The 24,823-nt window shown below is 42.4% G+C and overlaps 1 protein-coding gene across 4 annotated transcripts in view; it reads right to left on the reverse strand.

Annotated features, from left to right (window-relative positions):
- The window catches only part of ADCY8 (adenylate cyclase 8), a 318,781-nt gene that overhangs the window by 156,872 nt on the left and 137,086 nt on the right, over nucleotides 1-24,823 (reverse strand). For all 4 annotated transcript variants that reach the window (XM_056522765.1, XM_056522766.1, XM_056522764.1 and 1 more), the window contains one exon: nucleotides 3,021-3,132. In XM_056522765.1, the coding sequence (XP_056378740.1) occupies nucleotides 3,021-3,132 (112 nt within the window). The remainder of the gene's footprint in view (nucleotides 1-3,020; nucleotides 3,133-24,823) is intronic.

Consider the following 24,823-nt stretch of genomic DNA (forward strand, 5'->3'; position numbering starts at 1 on the left):
CCGGGACCTTTTACTGCTTGCACACACAATTACACCTATGAGAGCTTGTGCTGCTCTTTTCTATTTTTCATATATATATATATATATATATATATATATATATATGATAGATTGATAGATAGATATGAGATAGATACATAGATAGATTGATAGATAGAGAGATATGAGATATATAGATATAAGATAGATAGATAGGAGATATATAGTTATAAGATAGATAGATAGATAGATATGAGATAGATAGATATAAGATAGATAGATAGATAGATACATGCCGACAAGGAAAAAGCAGCACTATTAAAGGTTATGCAAAAGTGATCTGTGTGCACTCAGGTTTAAAGAGCTCAGCACAATCGAAAACCAAAATTAAGCTCCAAAAACACATTCACAGCAGCACTCTAAGGTAGGAAATATAAAAAGTTTTTATTCCATCCAATGTGCAGAAATGGCTACTAATGCAAGTCTGAACCATGTTGGTGCGTTCTGTCTTTCTTCCTTGTATATGAGCACTGGACCTTCTGTTTCTTCGGTGTATTGATGGGGTCCTCTGGGGCCCCTACACTGGGGCGGTCTGAGCTGGACTTATATTAAAGCAAATATGGTCTAAAATTTCCACTGAAACAGCCATAGCATAAATCCCCCCCCCCCCCTCCATTCCACGGCACATGAATTCTACAATCTGTTATCACTAATGATATTATTTTACATACAAACCACAGGGAAATGACATTCATGTATTATTTCCCGCTGTGCAGACACACAATGTAAATCCAGCTGATCCCTCTGCCGGGGAGATTGATGTTACACGCACAGCGCGTCAAATGTCTGGATCACACGACAACTCAGTCACCTGTTTAATGAATGAACTTCATGTCTTCAGTGACACAGAGCAGAGGCTTCCGTGACATGGTATCAGTGACACCAAGCAATAACCTGACAACAGCTATAAAGAGCTCACAGGAAACCCAAGAACCTGCTGGAACATTACACTCAGATTATACTCACCAATATATTTATCTGACCATTTACTTACAGATTTATACGCACTAAGACTGTTTAAAAATCAAATACGTCAAATCGATCTACTTGTTAATGTTCTCCATAGAGCTGTCACCCTACTGCACTGTCAGAAAAAAAATAACTATACTATTGTCCCTTATATACAAAATAAAACTACTATAATACTGTCTCCTATGTACAAGAATGGCACTACAATAATACTGCTCCCTATTTAAAAGAATATAAATACTATAATACTGTTCCTAAGTACAAAAATATAACTACTATAATACTGCCTTCTATATACAGGAATATAACTACTATAATACTGCTCCTATATACAAGCATATAACTACTATAATACTGCTCCTATATACAAAAATATAACTACTATAATACTGCCTCCTATGTACAAGAATATAACTACTATAATACTGCTCCTATGTACAAGAATATAACTACTATAATACTGCCCCTATATACAAGAATATAACTACTATAATACTGCTCCTATATAAAAGAATATAACTACTATAATACTGCTCCTATGTACAAGAATATAACTACTATAATACTGCTCCTATATACTAGAATATAAATACTATAATACTGCTCCTATATACAAGAATATAACTACTATAATACTGCTCCTATATACAAGAATATAACTACTATAATACTGCTCCTATATACAAGAATATAACTACTATAATACTGCCTTCTATATACAAGAATATAACTACTATAATACTGCTCCTATGTACTACAATATAACTACTATAATACTGCCCCTATATACAAGAATATAACTACTATAATACTGCTCCTATGTACAAGAATATAACTACTATAATACTGCCTCCTATATACAAGAATATAACTACTATAATACTGCTCCTATATACAAGAATATAACTACTATAATACTGCTCCCTATGTACAAGAATATAACTGCTATAATACTGCTCCTATATAAAAGAATATAACTACTATAATACTGCTCCTATATACAAGAATATAACTACTATAATACTGCCTCCTATATACAAGAATATAACTACTATAATACTGCCTCCTATATACAAGAATATAAATACTATAATACGCATGGCAGAGTTCTTCTGAGGGGCATTGTTTCATCTAGTACACAATCTGACTTAACATCTAAGAGTACTTTAAAGCCTGTTTTGCATCAGTCTCTGTCTGAATCGGCGTCATGTGACACCATGGCCAATAAGAGTATGACTTGCAGTCGGAGGGAAGTAATGAGATTCTGGAGGATGTCTGTGAGGACACCAATGAGTGGTGTGATATTGAGGATGAGGATACAGATGAGGACATTGATGGTCCATCTGTATCCAAGTCAAGACCTCTCAAAACGCTCAGGTGGTTAAGGGTCCAATGGCCCCTTTAAAAGGGGGGGGGGGTACTGTAAGAACCCATAGGGTTAATCTGCACTGAGGTCTTTTGTTATTCTGGTTACTGTGGAAATGCCCTGTTCTCAGGATGGTCAGCTGACCTTGTTGGCTTTTCACCTGCTTAGCTCCTCTTTTAAACCCTCAGTATTCATCCAGGCCTTGTCTGTGAAAGAGCTCATACTCCTAGCTAGCATTTGTACTGTATCTTGTATTTCTGGCATATTTGACCCATTCGCTCCGCTCTCTAACTCCTCTCCTGTTTTTGCGATTTGGCATTTCTGTAATCTCTTGGTACTGACTCAGCTTGTTGACTGTGCAAAATTGTGTGTATATGTTTAGTTATGTTTTCTGTTAGTCTGTGTGATTCCATACAGTGTCCCGACCTCCATCTGTATTGTAAGTTTATTTTGTTGACGTTTTACTCTCTGCACTAATTCAGGCAGGGACTGTCACTGTGGTTGTGGACCCGTCGCCTAGGGTGGGTCCGCAAGTAGGCAGGGAAAGTGGGAGCGGGTGAGTTCAGGGCTTCACTCTTCCCTGCCCATTCGTGACAACTGTTCTCTCTGTGTTAACAGAAGTAAATCGATGAATCCCATAACTCACATGTGCCAGGCGATCAAACCTCGCAAACAGTTCATTTAACATTCTGACTAGTTCTTGTGCTGATAAGGTTGTGGACAGGTTGGTGAATCCCTTCACATCTGCAAACAGTATGCTGCAAAACAAATGGAGAAATAATATGAATATAAAGCGCTCAGTAAATGTGATATAGATAACAATATATACAATAAACATACATCCTACAGTTTAAGGATATATGAGTAATTCTTTCTTATGGATGCACAGTATCACATACGCTCATTTAAATGAATAACTGATTATGTAATACATGACCGGGCCAGGTCCAGGAAAGTATACCAGGTCCACCAGGTCTACCTAGTCCACCAGGTCTACCTAGTCCACCAGGTCTACCTAGTCCACCAGGTCTACCTAGTCCACCAGGTCCACCTAGTCTACCAGGTCCACCAGGTCTACCAGGTCCACCAAGTCTACCCAGTCTACCAGGTCTACCAGGTCCACCAAGTCTACCCAGTCTACCAGGTCTACCAGGTCCACCAAGTCTACCCAGTCTACCAGGTCTACCAGGTCCACCAAGTCTACCCAGTCTACCAGGTCTACCAGGTCCAACAGCCATATTTGTTAGCTGCCCTCTGCTCAGGCGAATAGACAAGGTTCTAGGCATAGGACACCCTTCCTATATAGGCCATATGCTCTAGTACAGTGATTTGAAACGGTGGTCCTCCAAATGTTGCAGAAGTCCAACTGCCTGCATAATTGGACAGCCGATGGCTGTCCGAGCATGCTGGGAGTTAAAGTTTTGCAACATCTGGAGCTTCACAGTTTGAGACCACTGCTAAAGCATAAACCCCAGGCCAAGACAACCTCTTTTTAAAGCTGACACAGTGGTGGTCAATAAGGCTCCTAAAGGGAAACTCTGCTCTGTCATGTAGTGTTATGTGTCCCACAACAAATTTTTTATATAACAGACCCATTATCCCTTCCTATATAACCACTATGGTTACTACAATGGCAGCCACTTGTGTTTATCCTCTAAGTGAAAACCCCTTTAAAGTTCCAACAGTGGTGGTCAACCAGGTTCTTGAACAGAAACTCAGTTTAGCCATGGAGTAATGGGCGTCCCATGACCATTATGCATTATGACAAGAACATACTTGGGGAACACCTTGGATTCTTTTTTGGCAGCCCTACTGGTCATTCTTGCAGACATAACCTCACACTAGACTTTGCTTAGTCAACTTTGGTAACTTTGCTTAGTAATACATATCCCACAACCACCTTGTGATCGGAACTTTAAATTCTTGGGAACCGCTATGGGTACCAAAATGGAAGCCATGGCTACCCCTTTAAAGCACCCACATTGGTCATTACCCAACCTCCTGAATGGCCTCTCGTGACAAGGGATACATGCCCAAAAACTATTTTGCCTTATGATTGACACTTCATTCATTTACATACTTGGGAAGCACTATGGGTATTCTAATGGCACCAATCAGTTCTAACTCTTCAAGAGGCAACCCCTAAAAAACTTTACAGAAGTTGCCATTTTTACGTGCTCCTGTATGGCAGTTCGGTCTAGATATGGAGCGATACATATTTCACCATTACATTGTCTCATAAGAGGTTCATTTATCGCTCAGGTGTTTGGGAACTGCTATGGGAACTGTAATTGTGGTAATACGTGTTGTCTACTTTGGAAGAAAAAGATATAAATAGGAGACAATGGAATTTTTAATTGTTGAAGAAGTTGCCCAGCACGTGCTTGTTGTTCAGTGCAATAGTGTTTTATTCACACGTCACATAGCATTTACATCTGCATTCAAGAAACATTTTGGCCCCTACATGAAGCATAGTTACATGCTAAGTAACTATGCTTCAGTTTGTAAGGTTGAAAAAAGAGTTCATCGAGTTCAATCTAAAACCCTACAGTGTTGATGCAGAGGATACAAAAAACCCTCATTAGGCTGATGCCAATTGCCCTATGACAGAGGAAAAATTCTTTCCTGCCTCCAAAATGGCATCAGAATAAATCCCTAAATCAACGTTCTATCCCCATAAATCCAGTATCCATAACCTGTAATATTATATTTTTTCCGAAAAACATCCAGAACCCCCTTGTACTTGTTTATTGAGTCAGATATCACAACATCATGTGGCAGAGAGTTCCATAATCTCACTGCTCTTACAGTAAAGAATCTCTGTCTGTGATGATGGTAAAACCTTTTTCCCCTAGACGTAGAGGATGCCCCCTTGTCATGGTTATCGACCTAGGTATAAAAAGATGACTACAAAGATCTCTGTACTGTCCATTCATATATTTGTATTTGTATATTGTGATCATATCGCTCCTAAGACTTCTCCCTTTCTCCATACTAAATAACCCCAAGTGATAACCTGTCTTGGTCCTGTAATCCTCCCATATCATTAATAATCTTTGTCGCCCTCCTCTGCACCCTCTCCATTTCGGCCATGTCTTTCTTATATACAGGTTCCTGAAATTGGACACAGTACTCCATATGTGGTCTGACTATGTCCCTGTCACAAGCCTCTATGCCTCTCTATACATCACATGACTTTGTTAGCCTTGGCAGCTGCTGCCTGGCACTGATCACTAAAGTTTTGCTTATTGTCCACCAGTGCCCCATGTCCTTTTCGATAGAAGTTTTACCTAATGTCTTATTATTTATTATTGTACATTTTGTTTTTAAAACATTAATCAACATTAAAGAAGCCTTTCTTAAAGGGGTACTCTGCTGCTCCGCATTTGGAACAAACTGTTCCGAACACTGTAGCCGGGAGCTCGTGATGTCATAGCCCTCCTGTCACGCCCCTCCCATAGACTTGCATTGAGGGGGCGGGGCGTGATGTCATGAGGAGGGGGAGCTATGATGTCACAAGCTCCTGGTGCCGGCTCCAGCATTCGGAACAGTTTGTTCCAAACGCTGAGCAGCGGAGTACCCCTTTAATGGCCAGATAACCAGAGCACGCCATAATGACTCCATATATATATATATATATATATATATATATATATATATATATACATTCCAGCAGGTGGAGCAGCACTCAAGTATTGCTGATGGAGTGCAAAGCGGTGGTTGAATTCTGGCCGCGGATTCCAAGGGTATACAGCAAATGGAGACACAGCAGCACTTCCAAGTAGTGATTAATTAGTGGCTTTATTAATCACAGAGTGAATATGCGACGTTTCGGCCACCTCTCGTGGCCTTCATCAAGCTTGATGAAGGCCACGAGAGGTGGCCGAAACGTCGCATATTCACTCTATATATATATATATATATATATATAGTAAATTTGAGTAGCCGTATTAGTCCAGTGATGCAGATGCAAATCATAAAATGTTGCAGTATCCTGTAATAACCTTTTTTATTGGACTAACAGCATTTTGTAGAGAAGCTTTCGGGATTCCTCCCTTTATCAAGTCCAAATCAAATCTAAGCTCACAAGCAGAAGACACAGGTTACATCTCACAAATATTCAGGGGTTAAGACAATAGATGTGGAGAATTCACACTAAGATGGGCCATAAATTGTCCTGTTATTGGAACATAGACTAAATAGATAAGAATGAGAAAAAGGGGGAGGGAGGGGGGAGCAGGGGAGAGACTGGGAATTAAGCAGGGCATAGTGAGATGTAAAAGAGAACACAGTGCAGGTTATAAGAGAATCCAGTATATAGCACAGGTTATAAGAGAATACAGTATATAGCACAGGTTATAAGAGAATACAGTATATAGTACAGGATATAAGAGAATACAGTATATAGCACAGGTTATAAGAGAATACAGTATATAGCACAGGTTATAAGAGAATACAGTATATAGCACAGGATATAAGAGAATACAGTACAGTGCAGGTTATAAGGGAATACAGTATATAGCACAGGTTATAAGAGAATACAGTATATAGCACAGTTTATAAGAGAATACAGTATATAGCACAGTTTATAAGAGAATCCAGTATATAGCACAGGTTATAAGAGAATACAGTACAGCACAGGTTATAAGAGAATACAGTATATAGCACAGTTTATAAGAGAATACAGTATATAGCACAGGTTATAAGAGAATACAGTACAGTGCAGGTTATAAGGGAATACAGTATATAGCACAGGTTATAAGAGAATACAGTATATAGCACAGTTTATAAGAGAATACAGTATATAGCACAGGTTATAAGAGAATACAGTACAGTGCAGGTTATAAGGGAATACAGTATATAGCACAGGTTATAAGAGAATACAGTATATAGCACAGGATATAAGAGAATACAGTACAGTGCAGGTTATAAGGGAATACAGTATATAGCACAGGTTATAAGAGAATACAGTATATAGCACAGGATATAAGAGAATACAGTACAGTGCAGGTTATAAGGGAATACAGTATATAGCACAGGATATAAGAGAATACAGTATATAGCACAGGTTATAAGAGAATACAGTACAGTGCAGGTTATAAGGGAATACAGTATATAGCACAGGTTATAAGAGAATACAGTATATAGCACAGGATATAAGAGAATACAGTATATAGCACAGGTTATAAGAAATTTTGATAATGAGATAAGAAGCTCAAATCCACATTAAGTCCCCTGTTTTTCGAGTCAAAAAAAGTATCATTTTGGCTTCAAATGTCTTTCTCTCGTGTGTTTTTGAAGTTCCCTCTCAGTATCTTGATTGTAAGGTCATGTATGGAGGGGCCTGTTTGGGTAAAATGGTGTCCACCTGGGGTCAGTAGTCATTTTCTTTATGGCGGTTGATGGAATGTCTGTGTAGATTCATCCTTTCATTGAGTTTCCGGCTGGTTTCACCAATGTAGCATCCCATGTCACACTTGGTGCATTGTATCATGTAGATCACATTTGGGGATGTGCAGGAGTATAGTCCCCTAATGTTATATGTCTTGTTGTTGTGGGTGGCTTCCATCTTGGTGCAGATATGTTGGCAGAGTTTGCAGCGGGGTTTGGTGCAGGGGTTGGTCCCATTGTCTCTGTGTCTGTTCTTTCTGTAGGTAATTTTCGGCTGACCAGCTTTTGTTTTAAATTGTGTGGTTGTCTGAAGGCCAAGATGGGAGGTTCAGGGAAGATTTCTTTTAGCACCTCATCTTCCGCCAATATCGGCTGTAGGTCCTTGATAATTTTTCGTATTTCTTCAAGGGCCGGATTGTATGTGGCTACCAGTGGTATGCGTGGTGATGGTTGTATCTCTCTGTATTGTAGAAGGTGTTTCTGTGGTGTTTGGAGGGCGGAGTGTATTTTCCTATTGATTGTCCTAGGTTTGTATCCTTTTTGTTTGAATTTCTCAGACAGTGTTTGTAGGTGCAGGTCTCTGTCATCAGGGTTGGAGCAGATGCGATGGTACCTGGTAGCTTGGCTGTATATGATGCCTTTCTTTGTGTGTGATGGATGGAAACTGGATTTATGTAGATAGCTGGATCGGTCTGTGGGTTTTCCAGACATTTGAAGCCAAAATGATAGTTTTTTGACTCGAAAAACAGGGGACTTAATGTGGATTTGAGCTTCTTATCTCATTATCAAAATTTCTTATAACCTGTGCTATATACTGTATTCTCTTATATCCTGTGCTATATACTGTATTCTCTTATAACCTGTGCTGTACTGTATTCTCTTATAACCTGTGCTATATACTGGATTCTCTTATAACCTGTGCTGTACTGTATTCTCTTATAACCTGTGCTATATACTGTATTCTCTTATATCCTGTGCTATATACTGTATTCTCTTATAACCTGCACTGTACTGTATTATCTTATAACCTGTGCTGTACTGGATTCTCTTATAACCTGCACTGTACTGTATTCTCTTATATCCTGTGCTATATACTGTATTCTCTTATAACCTGTGCTGTACTGTATTCTCTTATAACCTGTGCTATATACTGTATTCTCTTATAACATGTGCTGTACTGTATTCTCTTATAACCTGTGCTATATACTGTATTCTCTTATATCCTGTGCTATATACTGTATTCTCTTATAACCTGCACTGTACTGTATTCTCTTATAACCTGCACTGTACTGTATTCTCTTATAACCTGTGCTATATACTGGATTCTCTTATAACCTGCACTGTACTGTATTCTCTTATAACCTGTGCTATATACTGTATTCTCTTATAACCTGCACTGTACTGTATTCTCTTATAACCTGTGCTGTACTGGATTCTCTTATAACCTGTGCTGTACTGGATTCTCTTATATCCTGTGCTATATACTGTATTCTCTTATAACCTGTGCTGTACTGTATTCTCTTATAACCTGTACTATACTGTATTCTCTTATAACCTGTACTGTACTGTATTCTCTTATAACCTGTGCTATATACTGTATTCTCTTATAACCTGTGCTGTACTGTATTCTCTTATAACCTGTACTATACTGTATTCTCTTATAACCTGTACTGTACTGTATTCTCTTATAACCTGTGCTATATACTGGATTCTCTTATAACCTGTGCTGTACTGGATTCTCTTATAACCTGTGCTATATACTGTATTCTCTTATAACCTGTGCTGTACTGTATTCTCTTATAACCTGTACTATACTGTATTCTCTTATAACCTGTACTGTACTGTATTCTCTTATAACCTGTGCTATATACTGGATTCTCTTATAACCTGCACTGTGTTCTCTTTTACATCTCACTATGCCCTGCTTAATTCCCAGTCTCTCCCCTGCTCCCCCCTCCCTCCCCTTTTTTCTCATCCTTATCTATTTAGTCTATGTTCCAATAACAGGACAATTTATGGCCCATCTAAGTGTGAATTCTCCACATCTATTGTCTTAACCCCTGAATATTTGTGAGATGTAACCTGTGTCTTCTGCTTGTGAGCTTAGATTTGCTTTGGACTTGATAAAGGGAGGAATCCCGAAAGCTTCTCTACAAAATGCTGTTAGTCCAATAAAAAAAGGTTATTACAGGATACTGCAACATTTTATGATTTGCATCTATATATATATATATATATATATATATATATATATATATAGTGGACTGCTGTGCTGTACAGGTGACGTCATCATTGGTAACCATAAAAAGTTTTTCAATGTTGTCTTCCCTTCTGAATGGGCTAATTCACTCAATGACCTGGAAATAGTCCAAAAACACAATGGTACTTTATAGTGAACATGGATGGGAAGGGGCAATAACAGGTTATGACATCGAATCATAGATTTGTACTTGCTCTTGTGATCCCTCACATGTTGCATTGTTTTGAACTGCCTCAAACATGGCATGGTACCCTCACCTTAGACCCCAAATTTGCTCTCACCAATCTCTCTCTGATATTTGGGGTTCTATTACATATTAATGGAGCATTCACTACTATGCAATACAAAAGCAAGTTGACAGTTTTCCTTTAAAGGAGATCTACAGTGGTATATAACTTATCCCCTATACACAGGATATGGGATAAGTGTTTGATCGCAGGGGATCCGACCGCTGAGTTCCCCCGCGATCTCCCATCTGGGGACTCGGCACTGCCGTGGCTTTGCATTATGTCTTCGGCTTCACTGAGGTTGACAGACATGCCCCCTTCATTTAGCTCTATGGGAGAGGTGTGGATGCACGAATGCTTCATCTCCACCTCTCCTATAGAGATACATGGAAGGGGGCATGTCAGCCGCAGCAACATGCTGCGGCCGACATGCCTCCTGCACGAGGAGAGCCATGGCAGAGCCGGGGCCCCTTACAGGATAAGTGTTTGATCATTGGGGACCCCCGCGATCAAACCCTTTAACACTATTCAACTGAACAACAAGCGATTGCTGGGCACTACAATTTAAAATTCCATTGTCTCCTATTTATATCTGTTGCTTCCAAAGTAGACAACACATATTACCAAAATTACAGGTCCCATAGTAGTTCCCAAACACCTGAGTGACAAATGTAATTCTTATCAAGCAATATGAGGGTGGGATATGTGTGACTCCATATTTAGGAAGAGCATAAATAAGGGAGCATGATAATCTGGGCTTTTTAAAGGGGTTGCCTTATAAAGTTTAACACTGATGGGTGTCATTAGAGTACCCATTGCGGTTCCCAAGTATGTAAATGACTAAAGTGTAAATCATAAGGCAAAATTGCTTTGGTGCATGTGTTGCCATTCAGAGGCCTGAGTGACTACCACTGTGGGAGCTTTAAAAGGGGTAGTCATATGATGAGTCCACACTAGTATCTGCCATTTCGCTACCCATAGCAGTTCCCAAGTATGTAAAGTTCCAATCATAAGGTGGCTGTGAAACATGTATGACTGAGCATTTAGGAGCCTGAGGGACCAGCGTGGGTTATCTCCAAGAGAATCAACAGTATTAGCTCCTGATAGAATATCCATAGTTGTTCCCCAGTATGTAAATAACTAAAGTGCTTATCATGATATAAAATATTTGTGGGGCACATATCACTCCATGGCGAGTGCTGGGCACCTTTCTCTACAAATATACTTTAAAAACGCAGAAATGCAGTGAGTGCTGACTATTTTGGTCAATGAAATTATTAATAACTTGACCCTGAGTACGACTCTTATTTTTAGAGTATGTTTTTTAACATTGCAGAGCAGAACACAATGTGTATTGTGAATAATATGAATGGCGCAGAGCTATAACAATGTGGTTAAATCTATCACACACTGTCTTTTGTTTGGGTTTATTTTAGCCCTTGAATTTACTAGCAGAAAATAGATTCATGTGAATGAAAATGACGTAAATACAACTCACTGAAATGGCATTATATAAGGCGGCATTGGAATTGTTGTTACATATTGTACCTGATAATACAGTGTTATAGCCTGGCATTCATGATTTATCACTGACTGTAAAAACAATATAGCAGGTGATGCTAATATAGCAGTTATACCCGTATAGCTAGTGCAAGTACTATACCATACTGTACAATATAGTCCAGCTTTAAAGGACGGGGCCCATGTCCTCTTCAGTTGAATACTAAACTTAATCCTAAAGGAATGTATAGCATATACCCGGAAAATACCCTAAATATCTGCCACCAATGGGTCTATAAACTCCAGCTCAAAGAAGCAGTAACTGGAGAGGGCTGGCCATGCTGAAAAGGTGCCCAAACATTATAAACTATTTTAACTTTACTACTCTATATCAGCAGTTCCAAACCTGGAGTACGTGTAACCCCTGGGGTACTTAGCAGTCCTCCTGGGGGTGCATAGAAAAAAATATGTAATGGTGGCTGCAGCCACTAGTTACTGCTTCAAAAGTGGCCAAGGGTCATTTTAAAAGAAGTGAGCAAGCAGTGGCTGCTGGTACTAGCTAACGTGGCTGCCCAAAGGAGTAGAGCAGGAGGACACCAGAGGAGAAGTGTGGGCACTGGGCCCCTGTGGACATTAACTACAACATCAGTCTCACTGCTCTAATGTTTTTCCTGACTGGGGACCTACTGGTATGGGGCACAGTGGTAGGTCGGACTGGAGGAGCAGTGAAGCATCAAAGCGGGGCAGTATGGGGGCCTACAACTGTATGTAGGCAGTGTGGGAGCCAACAACTATATGGGGGCCACCTACTACTATATGGGGGCACAGAGGTGGCAATACTAATGAGTGGGGCAATACACATAGGAAGTTTATAAAGAGGTGGGTATTTTGCTGAGGAGCCAAAAATGTTTGTGTGGCAAGTTTTGTGGAAATAAGTCTTTTGTGGAAATTTTTATGGCGATCTAAGCCGAGTATAGAAGAAAAGGAAAAGTTAATGACTTTGATCAGAGCAGTCTGTAAGTCAGGGGGCCTGGGGGCATCGAGAGAGGAGCAGGAGGCCTGGGGGGATAGGGAGAAGAGCAGGGGCCTGGGGAGATAGGGAGAGGAGCAGGGGGCCTGGGCAGATAGGGAGAGGAGCAGGAGGCCCGGGGAGATAGGGAGAGTAGCAGGGGACCTGGGAGATAGGGAGAGGAGCAGGAGGCCCGGGGAGATAGGGAGAGGAGCAGGAGGCCCGGGGAGATAGGGAGAGGAGCAGGAGGCCCGGGGAGATAGGGAGAGTAGCAGGGGACCTGGGAGATAGGGAGAGGAGCAGGAGGCCTGGGGAGATAGGGAGAGGAGCAGGAGGCCTGGGGAGATAAGGAGAGGAGCAGGAGGCCTGGGGAGATAGGGAGAGGAGCAGAAGGCCTGAGGAGATAAGGAGAGGAGCAGGGGGCCTGGGGAGATAAGGAGAAGAGCAGGGTGCCTTGGGAGAAAGGGAGACGATCAGGGGGACTGGGGAGAAAGGGAGAAGAACAGGGGGGCTGGGGAGATCGAGAGAGGAGCTGGATTCCTGGGGAGAGGATATGGAGTAAAGAAAAGCATATTCATTTTATATAACAAAAACTATATTGTGGGGGGTAAAATTTTTTGGAAAAGAGCTGCCAAGGGGTACTCGGGCAAAAAAAGGTTGTGAATCACAGCTCTAAATGATCATTGAGATTGAACGATGAAAGACCAAAATCTTTGGAAAAGGAGTGGGCTGTGTTGGAAATTTGCAACCAATGGCAGCTAGTGCTCAAGTGTGTACAGTTGACTCGGGCAACGAGTGTCCGGCATGGATGTTGATACTTTAGTCCATATTGACGTTACAGTTCAAGCTAGTAAACCATGATCAACGACACTGGGCAACAGATAAATGATGCTTAAAGTCTGGGAATATTCTGAGAGGTTTTTTTTTCGGTCCCTGCTTATTGCCAATCTATCCCTAACCCCCTCGCTGCCTTTAATTTTTTTTTTTACTATATTAAAAATGGCTTTTTGTCTGCCTGGTAGTGTGCTCACTACCAGGCAGACTTCCCCAGCAGGCGCGACCATCACAGATGCCTGCTGGGGTGTCCGACTTCTGCCCTTAGTTCACCTATACAGTGTGCCTCCAGCTGTTTCACCACTACAACTCCCAGCTTGCCCTGACATCTATTGGCTGTCAGGGTATGCTGGGAGTTGTAGTGGGGAAACAACTGGAGGCACACTGTGGTGAAAACAGTATCTGTGATGGCGGCAGCTGCCGCACATCCCGCTCCCGAAGTGAATGCATGTGAGTGAGGGTGGGCTCAGTGCTTGCCTCGGACATGCCCCTTCCTGGGCAGTGGATGTCAGAATGAGTGAGCAGCAGAACAGAGAGATTTGTGAGCCAAATACAGAAGCTAGACACATAAAGAAGACATGTGAAGCATCTGCGTGACCTAGTTAGTAACATATAGAAGAATTATATTTTTTCTGTGATATGACAGGTACATTTTAAGGAAATAGTATCGACTGCTGCAAAGTGCAAACAATAATCTTACTGTATAAACCAGCTGGAACAGTCCCTGGTGTAGTAATGAGGTTTATTCTACTAATAGAGTGATGCACTCAGATAAAGCAAATATATTCTGCCAGAGCCGTGCCGAGGATCGTGCAAACGGAATCATTACTATGGTTAAGGCGGTAAAGTGCTTGTGCATCCATTATTGATCTATAGATTATGAGAATTGCTGCACTAAGTCCAGTAAAGAATAAAATCGGCTTCAATCCATCCAGTGCACTTGTCACTGCCGGCAGCTCGGGCTAGGACTGTCTACTCCGGATTAGATCTATATCCTGTTGTCAAAAATGTTTAAAGGGACGGTACAACTCACAAAATCTAAATCAGTATTTTCCAAGCAGTGTGTCTCCAGCTGTTGCAAAACTACAACTCCCAGCATGACCGGACAGCCTTCGGCTGTCCGGGCATGCTGGGAGTTGTGGTTTTGCAACAGCTGGAGACATGCTGTTGGAAAACTACTAAATACTAATTCCTTCTGTTTTGGTGGTTGGGGACCAAATGGTCATAAGGGTGAGATTTAGCTTCTTTAATCCCCAGTTACAGACAAAGCAGTGGGGGGAGGATGGTATATGCTTTAGGCAGCCTCTCCATTATATATTCTCCTGATCTGAAGTGTTTAAGGAGGAGGAGACAAAATTAACTTTTCTTGTACCATCCCTACAGTGATCATGGTGGGGGCAGCATCATGTCTGGAGGAAACCAGGCACTGCCCATCACCTGCCCAAAACATCCCTACAGTGATCATGGTGGGGGCAGCATCATGTCTGGAGGAAACCAGGCACTGCCCATCACCTGCCCAAAACATCCCTACAGTGATCATGGTGGGGGCAGCATCATGTCTGGGGGAAACCAGGTACTGCCCATCACCTGCCCAATACCATCCCTACAGTGATCATGGTGGGGGCAGCATCATTTCTGGAGGAAACCAGGCACTGCCCATCACCTGCCCAATACCATCCCTGCAGTGATCATGGTGGGGGCAGCATCATGTCTGGGGGGAAACCAGGTACTGCCCATCACCTGCCCAATACCATCCCTACAGTGATCATGGTGGGGGCAGCATCATGTCTGGAGGAAACCAGGCACTGCCCATCACCTGCCCAATACCATCCCTACAGTGATCATGGTGGGGGCAGCATCATGTCTGGAGGAAACCAGGCACTGCCCATCACCTGCCCAATACCATCCCTACAGTGATCATGGTGGGGGCAGCATCATGTGTGGGGGAAACCAGGTACTGCCCATCAACTGCCCAATACCATCTCTACAGTGATCATGGTGGGGGCAGCATCATGTCTGGAGGAAACCAGGCACTGCCCATCACCTGCCCAATACCATCCTCACAGTGATCATGGTGTGGCAGCATCATGTCTGGAGGAAACCAGGCACTGCCCATCACCTGCCCAATACCATCCCTACAGTGATCATGGTGGGGGCAGCATCATGTCTGGAGGAAACCAGGCACTGCCCATCACCTCCCCAATACCATCCCTACAGTGATCATAGTGGGGGCAGCATCATGTCTGGGGGAAACCAGGCACTGCCCATCACTTGCCCAATACCATCCCTACAGTGATCATGGTGGGGCAGCATCATGTCTGGAGGAAACCAGGCACTGCCCATCACCTGCCCAATACCATCCCTACAGTGATCATGGTGGGGGCAGCATCATGTCTGGAGGAAACCAGGCACTGCCCATCACCTGCCCAATACCATCCCTACAGTGATCATGGTGGGGGCAGCATCATGTCTGGGGGAAACCAGGTACTGCCCATCACCTGCCCAATACCATCCCTACAGTGATCATGGTGGGGGCAGCATCATGTCTGGAGTAAACCAGGCACTGCCCATCACCCGCCCAATACCATCCCTACAGTGATCATGGTGGGGGCAGCATCATGTCTGGAGGAAACCAGGTACTGCCCATCACCTGCCCAATACCATCCCTACAGTGATCATGGTGGGGGCAGCATCATGCTGTGAGGATGGAAAGACTGGTCAGGGTTGAAGGAAAGCTGAATGGAGCAAAGTACAGAGATATTATTAATGGAAACCTGATCCAGAGCGCTCTGGACTTCAGATTGGGGTGAACGTTCATCTTCCAACAAGACAATGACCCTAAGCACATGGCCAAGACAACACAGGAGCGGCTGAGGGACAACTCTATAAATGTGCTTGAGGAGCCCAACCAGAGCCCGAACCCAAAGGAACATCTCTGGAGAGACCTGAAAATGGGATCCACCGACGGTCTCCATCCTACCTGACAGGGCCTGAGAGGATCTGCAGAGAAGAACATCAGAAAATCCCCAAATCCAGTTGTGTAAACCTTGTGTCCTCATCCCCAAGAAGACTGGAGGCCAGAATCACTGCCAAAGGGGCTTCAACTAAGTCTTGAGTAAAGGGTATGAATACTTATGTCACTGCAAGATTTTAGTTTGTCCTTTTCAATAAATTAGCAAAGATTTCTAACATTCACTTTATCATTATGGGGGAATTAGTGCCAATTGATGGAAGGAATGTAAAAAAAATACTGTAAAAAATATGTTACATGGCTTGTGTCTTGTTTTGGAGTCTTTTGGGCTATGGTAGGTTTAAAGCGTAATTAGTATTTAAGATGTACAGTGGGGCAAAAAAGTATTTAGTCAGCCTCCAATTGTGCAAGTTTTCCCACTTAAAAAGATGAGAGAGGCCTGTAATTATCATCATAGGTTATAACCTCAACTATGAGAGACAGAATGAGAAAAAAATCCATAAAATCACATTGTCTGAATTTTAAAGAATTTATTTGCAAATTATGGTGGAAAATAAGTATTTGGTCACCTACAAACAAGCAAGATTTCTGGCTCTCACAGACCTGTAACTTCTTCTTTAAGAGCTGTCGAAGGACACCAGAAAAAAAATTGTAGACCTGCACCAGGCTGGGAAGACTGAATCTGCAATAGGCAAGCAGCTTGGTGTGAAGAAATCAACTGTGGGAGCAATTATTAGAAAATGGAAGACATACAAGACCACTGATAATCTCCCTCAATCTGGGGCTCCACGGAAGATCTCACCCGGTGGTGTCAATATGATCATGAGAACAGTGAGCAAAAATCCCAGAACCACACGGGGGGAGGACCTAGAGAATGACCTGCAGAGAGCTGGGACCAAAGTAACAAAGGCTACCATCAGTAACACACTACGCCGCCAGGGACTCAAATCATGCAGCGCCAGATGTGTCCCCCTGCTTAAGCCAGTACATGTCCGGGCCCGTCTGAAGTTTGCTAGAGAGCATTTGGATGATCCAGAAGAGGATTGGGAGAATGTCATATGGTCAGATGAATCCAAAGTAGAACTATTTGGTAAAAACTCAACTCGTCGTGTTTGGAGGGGAAAGAATGCTGAGTTGCATCCAAAGAACACCATACCTACTGTGAAGCATGGGGTGGAAACATCATGCTTTGGGGCTGTTTTTCAGCACAGGGACCAGGACGACTGATCTGTGTAAAAGAAAAAATGAACGAGGCCATGTATCGTGAGATTTTGACTGAAAACCTCCTTCCATCAGCAAGGGAATTGAAGATGAAACATGGCTTTCAGCATGACAATGATCCCAAACACACCGCCAACGAAGGAGTGGCTTTGTAAGAAGCATTTCAAGGTCCTGGAGTGGCCTAGCCAGTCTCCAGATCTCAACCCCATAGAAAACTTTACAAGGGAGTTGAAAGTCCTTGTTGCCCAGCGACAGTCCCAAAACATCACTGCTCTAGAGGAGATCTGCATGGAGGAATGGACTAAAATACCAGCAACAGTGTGTGAAAACCTTGTGAAGACTTACAGAAAACGTTTGACCTCTGTCATTGCCAACAAAGGGGATATAACAAAGTATTGAGATAAACTTTTGTTATTGACCAAATACATATTTTCCACCATAATTTGCAAATAAATTCTCATAGTTGAGATATACCTATGATGAAAATTACAGGCCTCTCATCTTTTAAAGTTTGAGAACTTGCACAATTGGTGGCTGACTAAATACTTTTTTTCCCCCCACTGTATAGATACAGATTAACCCTATCCCCATCCTAGTCAATAGTACAGACATGGGCAACCTTCAGCACTGTAGATGTTTTGGGCTACATTTCCCAGCATTTTGGCTGTAAGAGCATCATGGGAAATGTAGTCCAAAACATCTGCAGTGCTGAACGTTGCCTATGCCTGCACTAGTATGCATGCCTCATTACCTATTTCTTAGTAGGGTATTATGTACTTAAAAGAGAAGAAGAATTGGATGGCAAGGGTAAACCTTGTTGTTCCTAGACTGCTACAGGTAACACTTTTAAGGCATGTTCACACGGCAGAACTTGTGCAGAATATTCCGCACAGACATTCCGCTGCAGCAGAGTCACAGATTCTGCTGCACTGTTCACATAGCAGAATTTCTGCGACAAATGTTTCTGCCGTGGAAATTCTGATTCCGGCATGGGCAAATGTGTGTAATGTCTGCATGTGTTTTCTGTGCAGACATTCCGCACATTTTCCTAATATGTGAACCCGGCCATAGGCAGAGTGGTCTATAACCAAGACCTCAACCACCATGACAGTCCTACCATGTTGTGGTGTGTCCGAGTGTCTAAGGTCACATGGGTCAAATATTTGCTTTTTTGATTGATCATTAAACCTTCTGCCTCATAACATATCCTTGTTTACATTCATTTCCAAGGTTACCATGATGATTCTCTTATGCCGAATATAGGTCCTGTGGGGGTTATTTATCAATATTGGTCTTGGCGAGATCATTTTTGTTGTTTGTCTGATGTATCATATTGTCGCAGTGACCCTGATAAATTTTGCACAGATCTGCACCCAGATGATTTTGTACCGCCGCTTTCAGATCATGTCTACCCTGCTTCTGAGGAGCTTGTTTGTCTGTGTGTTTGGCTTTATTTTTTTAGTTTTAATTTTAAGGAAAATGAATGTCTAAAAGAAGGTCTGCAAAGAGAATCTCCCTCACATTTGAATAGTGGCTTATCTTGCCGCAGGCCAGGAAAAAAAAGCCAGTACCTGTCCGGGCCCGTCTGAAGTTACTGTTCAAGACATAGAGGTTTTAGTTGAACAGGTATTTTTTCTTTTTTTTACCTTTCACCTTTTTTTAAATTTAGTTATCGGATATTTTTTTTTTTAGACTTGGGCACATGAAATTGTAACATGCTGGCCATTGTTAACAATCTTATTGTTTATTACATCTTTACCATTCCTTTTTTGTACCTTAAAAAATATATCTGATTGTTTCATATGGACAACTACTTTACTTTTCCTTTGCGCATTTTATTTTTTATTTTTCTCTCCCTTATTTTCTCTCTCCCTCTCTTTCACTCTGGCTGATGATTTTTTATTTTTGGCAAACAGACAGGAGTAGTAATCTTTTTTAGACCTGGATGGGAGGTGGCCTAGATTTACGTTTTTTTTTTGCACCAGGTGAGGTAAAATTTGTGCAAAAATCAAAAACATGCAGATAATAAATTTGTGACTACTGCATCTGTCACTTCAATAAATGGTCCAGCAACACCAAAAGGATTGCTAGACCATTTTAGATTTTAGAACTTTGATAAAAAATGCAAAAAAAAAGTAAAAACGCAATTAGGGCAAAAATAAAAGAAATTAGCAAATGTAGACCAAAAAAAACAATACAACACAATGATAAATAACCCCCTGTGACTTTTTGTGACCAGCCAAAAATGTACTGCTGACCTTATTGGCAACCATGGAATGATGTATAATGGATAAAATGTTATCAGTTGGGCATAGATGGGCACTATTACTCAACAAAGCACCATCCCTATAAAGGGGTACTCTGCTGCTAAGAGTTTGGAACAAACTGTTCCGAGCGCTGGAGCCGGAAGCTCGTGAGGTCATAGCCCCGCCCCCTCATGATGTCACGCCCCTCATGATGTCACGCCCCAGCCCCTCAATGCAATGCTGCCACGCCCACTCCCATAGACATGCATTGAAGGGCGTGGTTGTGACATCACGACCCTCGCAGCCTGCACCCAGCGTTTGGAACAAAATGTTCTGAACGCTGGGGCAGTGTAGTACCCCTTTATTAATTGTGGTCTTAAAGGGGTACTCCGCTGCTCAGCGTTTGGAACATAGACTTGCATTGAGGGGGCATGGTGTGACATCATGAGGGGGCGTGGCTATGACATCATGAGCTCCCAGCATCAGCTCCAGCGTTTGGAACAGTTTGTTCCAAACACTGGGCAGCGAAGTACCCCTTTAAGGCCACAATTAGTAAAAGGGGTACTACACTTCTCCAGCATTCAGAACATTTTGTTCCAAACGCTGGGTGCAGGCTGCAGGGGTCGTGACGTCACAGCCACGCACTTCAATGCAAGTCTATGGGAGTGGGCGTGGCAGCATTGCATTGAGGGGCCGGGGCGTGACATCATGAGGGGCGTGACCGTGACATCATGAACCCTGCAGTCCGCACCCAGTGTTGGGAACAATATGTGGAGTACCCCTTTAAGGAACAATTAATACAAGTTATTTTTGGAGAGAAGTCGTAGAGATGAGTCAACATGAGTTCCAGTAAACTTGTGATAGAACAATTGGGTTCTGGGGAGAGGAGAGTCACATAGACAGCGATATTTATGTGCACCCCAGGGGGTCTCAGCATTACAACCTCCTAGCAGTCTGCTCGACAGATGGGTCCACAGTGTCCATATCCATGGGCACTTATCTAGGGCTTCAGATAACAGCCGTTCCCTCTGCTTGGCCCGGCCATTAAGAAACCCGGTTTGTTGTCATCTGGTGAGTCGGCAGCGTATCTATTACCGCGAATATCGTGCCACCTCCATCTGAGCCCTCCAGCCGCCCACAGGTCCAACAAACAAAGGCAGATGGGACAGAGATACACACGGGAGACTGATGGCCAACATGTACGGCAGAACTTTAGAGGGTTCTCAGGCGACATCCTATAAAGAAACTAGTAGTCCTATAAGATTGATCAGAAATAAATATTTAAAGGGGTACTCCGGTGGAAAACTATTTTTTTTAAATCAACTGGTGCCAGAAAGTTAAACATATTTGTAAATATTTGGTATGACTAAGGCTGCTGAGTGCGGCTGAAACGCGTCACCTTGTCATCACCCACGGTTACCGCTGAATAAAAATCGTATTGCTTGACATCCTGCTCTGGACAACTCCATTTCTTTCTATTATTTGTAAATTACTTCTATTTAAAAATCTTAATCCTTCCAGTACTGTATGCTGCTGTATGCTACAGAGGAAGTTCTTTTCTTTTTGATTTTCTTTCCAGTCTGACCACAGTGCTCTCTGCTGACACCTCTGTCCATGTCAGGAACTGTCCAGAGCAGGAGAGGTTTGCTATGGGGATTTTTTCCTGCTCTGGACAGTTCCTGATATGAACAGAGGTGTCAGCAGAGAGCACTGTAGTCAGACAGAAAGGAAATTAAAAAAGAAAAGAACTTCCTCTGTAGTATACAGCAGTTGACAAGTACTGGAAGGATTAAGATTTTTTTTAATAGAAGTAATTTACAAATCTGTTTAACTTTCTCGTACCAGATGATAAAAAAAAAAAAAAAAAAAAAATTCCACTGGAGAACCCCTTTATGAAATATTTATCCACTTCACTATGCAATATATGCACTAGAGATGAGCGAACTTATAGTAAATTCAATTCGTCACGAACTTCTCGGCTCGGCACTTGATGACTTTTCCTGCATAAATTAGTTCAGCTTTCCGGTGCTCCGGTGGCCTGGAAAAGGTGGATACAGTCCTAGGAGACTCTTTCCTAGGAATGTATCCACCTTTTCCAGCCCACCGGAGCACCTGAAAGCTGAACTAATTTATGCAGGATAAGTCATCAACTGCCGAGCCGAGAAGTTCGTGACGAATTGAATTTACTGTAAGTTCGCTCATCTCTAATAAGCACCAAAAAAAGCAAAAAGACCAAATTGAACAATAAAAGAATGTTTGCATTTGTGAAAACAGAAATGTTCTTGTACACTAATATAATATATAGCGCCAACATATACCACAACGCAAAAGGCAATGTCATCAGTCCCGGTTCCCATTGGGGCTCCCAATCTAAATTTTAAGGAGTGGGGAAAGAAACCCAAGCAAACAAGGGGAGAACATACAAACTCCATTCAGATGTTGTGGGATTTGAACCCACGACCCTAGAGATGACGTGGTAACCACTGAGCCACCGTGCTGCCCATACATATACAGTGGTCCCTCAAGTTACAATATTAATTGGTTCTGGGATGACCATTGTATGTTGAAACCATTGTATGTTGAGACCAGAACTCTATGGAAACCTGGTAATCGGTTCTAAAGGCAGCAAAATGTCATCCAAAAATAGGAAAAAGTGAGAATTAAAGGGGTTATCCAGGAAAAAACTTTTTTTATATATCAACTGGCTCCAGAAAGTTAAACAGATTTGTAAATTACTTCTATTAAAAAATCTTAATCCTTTCAGTACTTATGAGCTTCTGAAGTTTAGGTTGTTCTTTTCTGTCTAAGTGCTCTCTGATGACATGTGTCTCGGGAACCGCCCAGTTTAGAAGAGGTTTGCTATGGGGATTTGCTTCTAAACTGGGCGTTTCCCGAGACACGTGTCATCAGAGATTACTTAGACAGAAAAGAACAACCTTAACTTCAGAAGCTCATAAGTACTGAAAGGATTATGATTTTTTAATAGAAGTAATTTGCAAATCTGCTTAATTTTCTGGAACCAGTTGATATTCCTGGAATACCCCTTTAAAGAAAAATACGTAGATAACTAATATAGATAAAGCAAATCCTTACATATAAAAGTAAGAAAGAGCTGCTGGGAGCTGTAAATCACTGTCTAATTCAGTGTTTCCCAAGCAGGGAGCCTCCAGCTGTTGCAAAACTACAACTCCCAACATGCCCGGACAGCCAAAGGCTGTCCGGGCATGCTAGGAGTTGTAGTTTTGCAACAGTTGGGGGCACCCTGCTTGGGAAACACTGGTCTATGTAGAGGACAGGAGCTTGCAATGTCCAAAAAAAGTAACATGGAGTCGCCCTCACCTGGTGTCCAAAGGAGCAGGTAACCCTTCTACAGGTAAAGAGTACAGAACATGTAATACCTCCCTGTACTGTAGGGGGTGCTACCAGACATCAGTCAGTGCATACGCTTCAGTAATACAGGTAAAGAGTACAGAACATGTAATACCTCCCTGTACTGTAGGGGGCGCTACCAGACACCAGTCAGTGCATACGCTTCAGTAATACAGGGGTTTTACGAGTAAATTGCCCATTCTGATTGGTCGGTTCTTCTGGCCATTGACACTTTTCACAGATCTGGACTGTCTGTAGCATTGTGTTGAGTCTGGTTTCAACTTACAATGGTCCAGAAAAGACCATTGTATGTTGAAACTATTGTATGTTGAGGCCATCGTAAGTTGAGGGATCACTGTAGTTATCTTGCAGTTTGAAAAGTCACCATTAGCTCATGCACATACATAGTTTAATAACACCCATGGCCGTACCGCCTATTGCACGTATCACACAGCGCGTCCTATAACACATGACAGGATATAGTATTCACCCCTCTTCATTAACCCCTGTGTCATTTCATTCCCTCTTGTGCCACATCATCCCCCTTTACCCCCCCCCCTGTGCCACGTCATCCCCCCTTGATCCCCCCTGTGCCATTTCAGTTCCCCCTTTATCACCTTCTGTGCCATAACATTTCCCCCTTTATCGTCCCCTGTTCAACATTATTCCCCCCCCCTTGATCCTTCCTGTGCTATTTTCTACCCCCTATTGACTACCCCTTGTGCCACATCATTACTCGCCCCCCTTCCTTAATGCCCCGCTGTGCCACTGCATTCTCATCTGGCCTGTGGCCACGGCGCCAGCTGCCTTTTCACAATCAGGAGAACGAGCTGTGGCCACTTAAATGGGCACTCTTATTAAAGGGATACTCCGGCTCTAATACAACTAATTCCCTATCCAAAGGATAGGAGATAAGATAGATGCCTGATCTTTCATGCAGCACCCCGCTATCATCAGCCTCCAGAGCAAACATCACTCCAGGTCTGATGACTTACGATCACAGGGACAAATGCCACACCCCCTCCCATAGGCTTGTGGGATACTCCGGCCCCGTGATCGTGAGTCATCAGACCCAGAGCGGCGGGACCCCCGCAATCAGGCATCTGATGTCTTAGTGCCGGAGTACCCCTAAAACTAAAAAAATTAAGACTAATTTTTGCTATTGCACTCCCTATGGTAAATAAAAAATCTTTCTCATGTACTTTGTTTAAAAAAAACAAAAACGTTTTCTATGTTTTATTTGTGTTTAAAAAAACTGCCACTAGGTGCCTCCCTACTTGTCCAGAGCACATTCCCCCCATCTCTTGCACAGACTTTGGACTCCTGGCAGAAGTTCAAAATCAGGAAATGCAGTCTGGAGTGCTGAGGGGTGTGTGTGCAGCCTTAACCAATCATAGCGCATCTCACACTGCTCTGCTCTG

Source organism: Hyla sarda, chromosome 5 (genome assembly GCF_029499605.1).
Source record: "Hyla sarda isolate aHylSar1 chromosome 5, aHylSar1.hap1, whole genome shotgun sequence".
Taxonomy (NCBI): Eukaryota; Metazoa; Chordata; class Amphibia; order Anura; family Hylidae; genus Hyla; species Hyla sarda.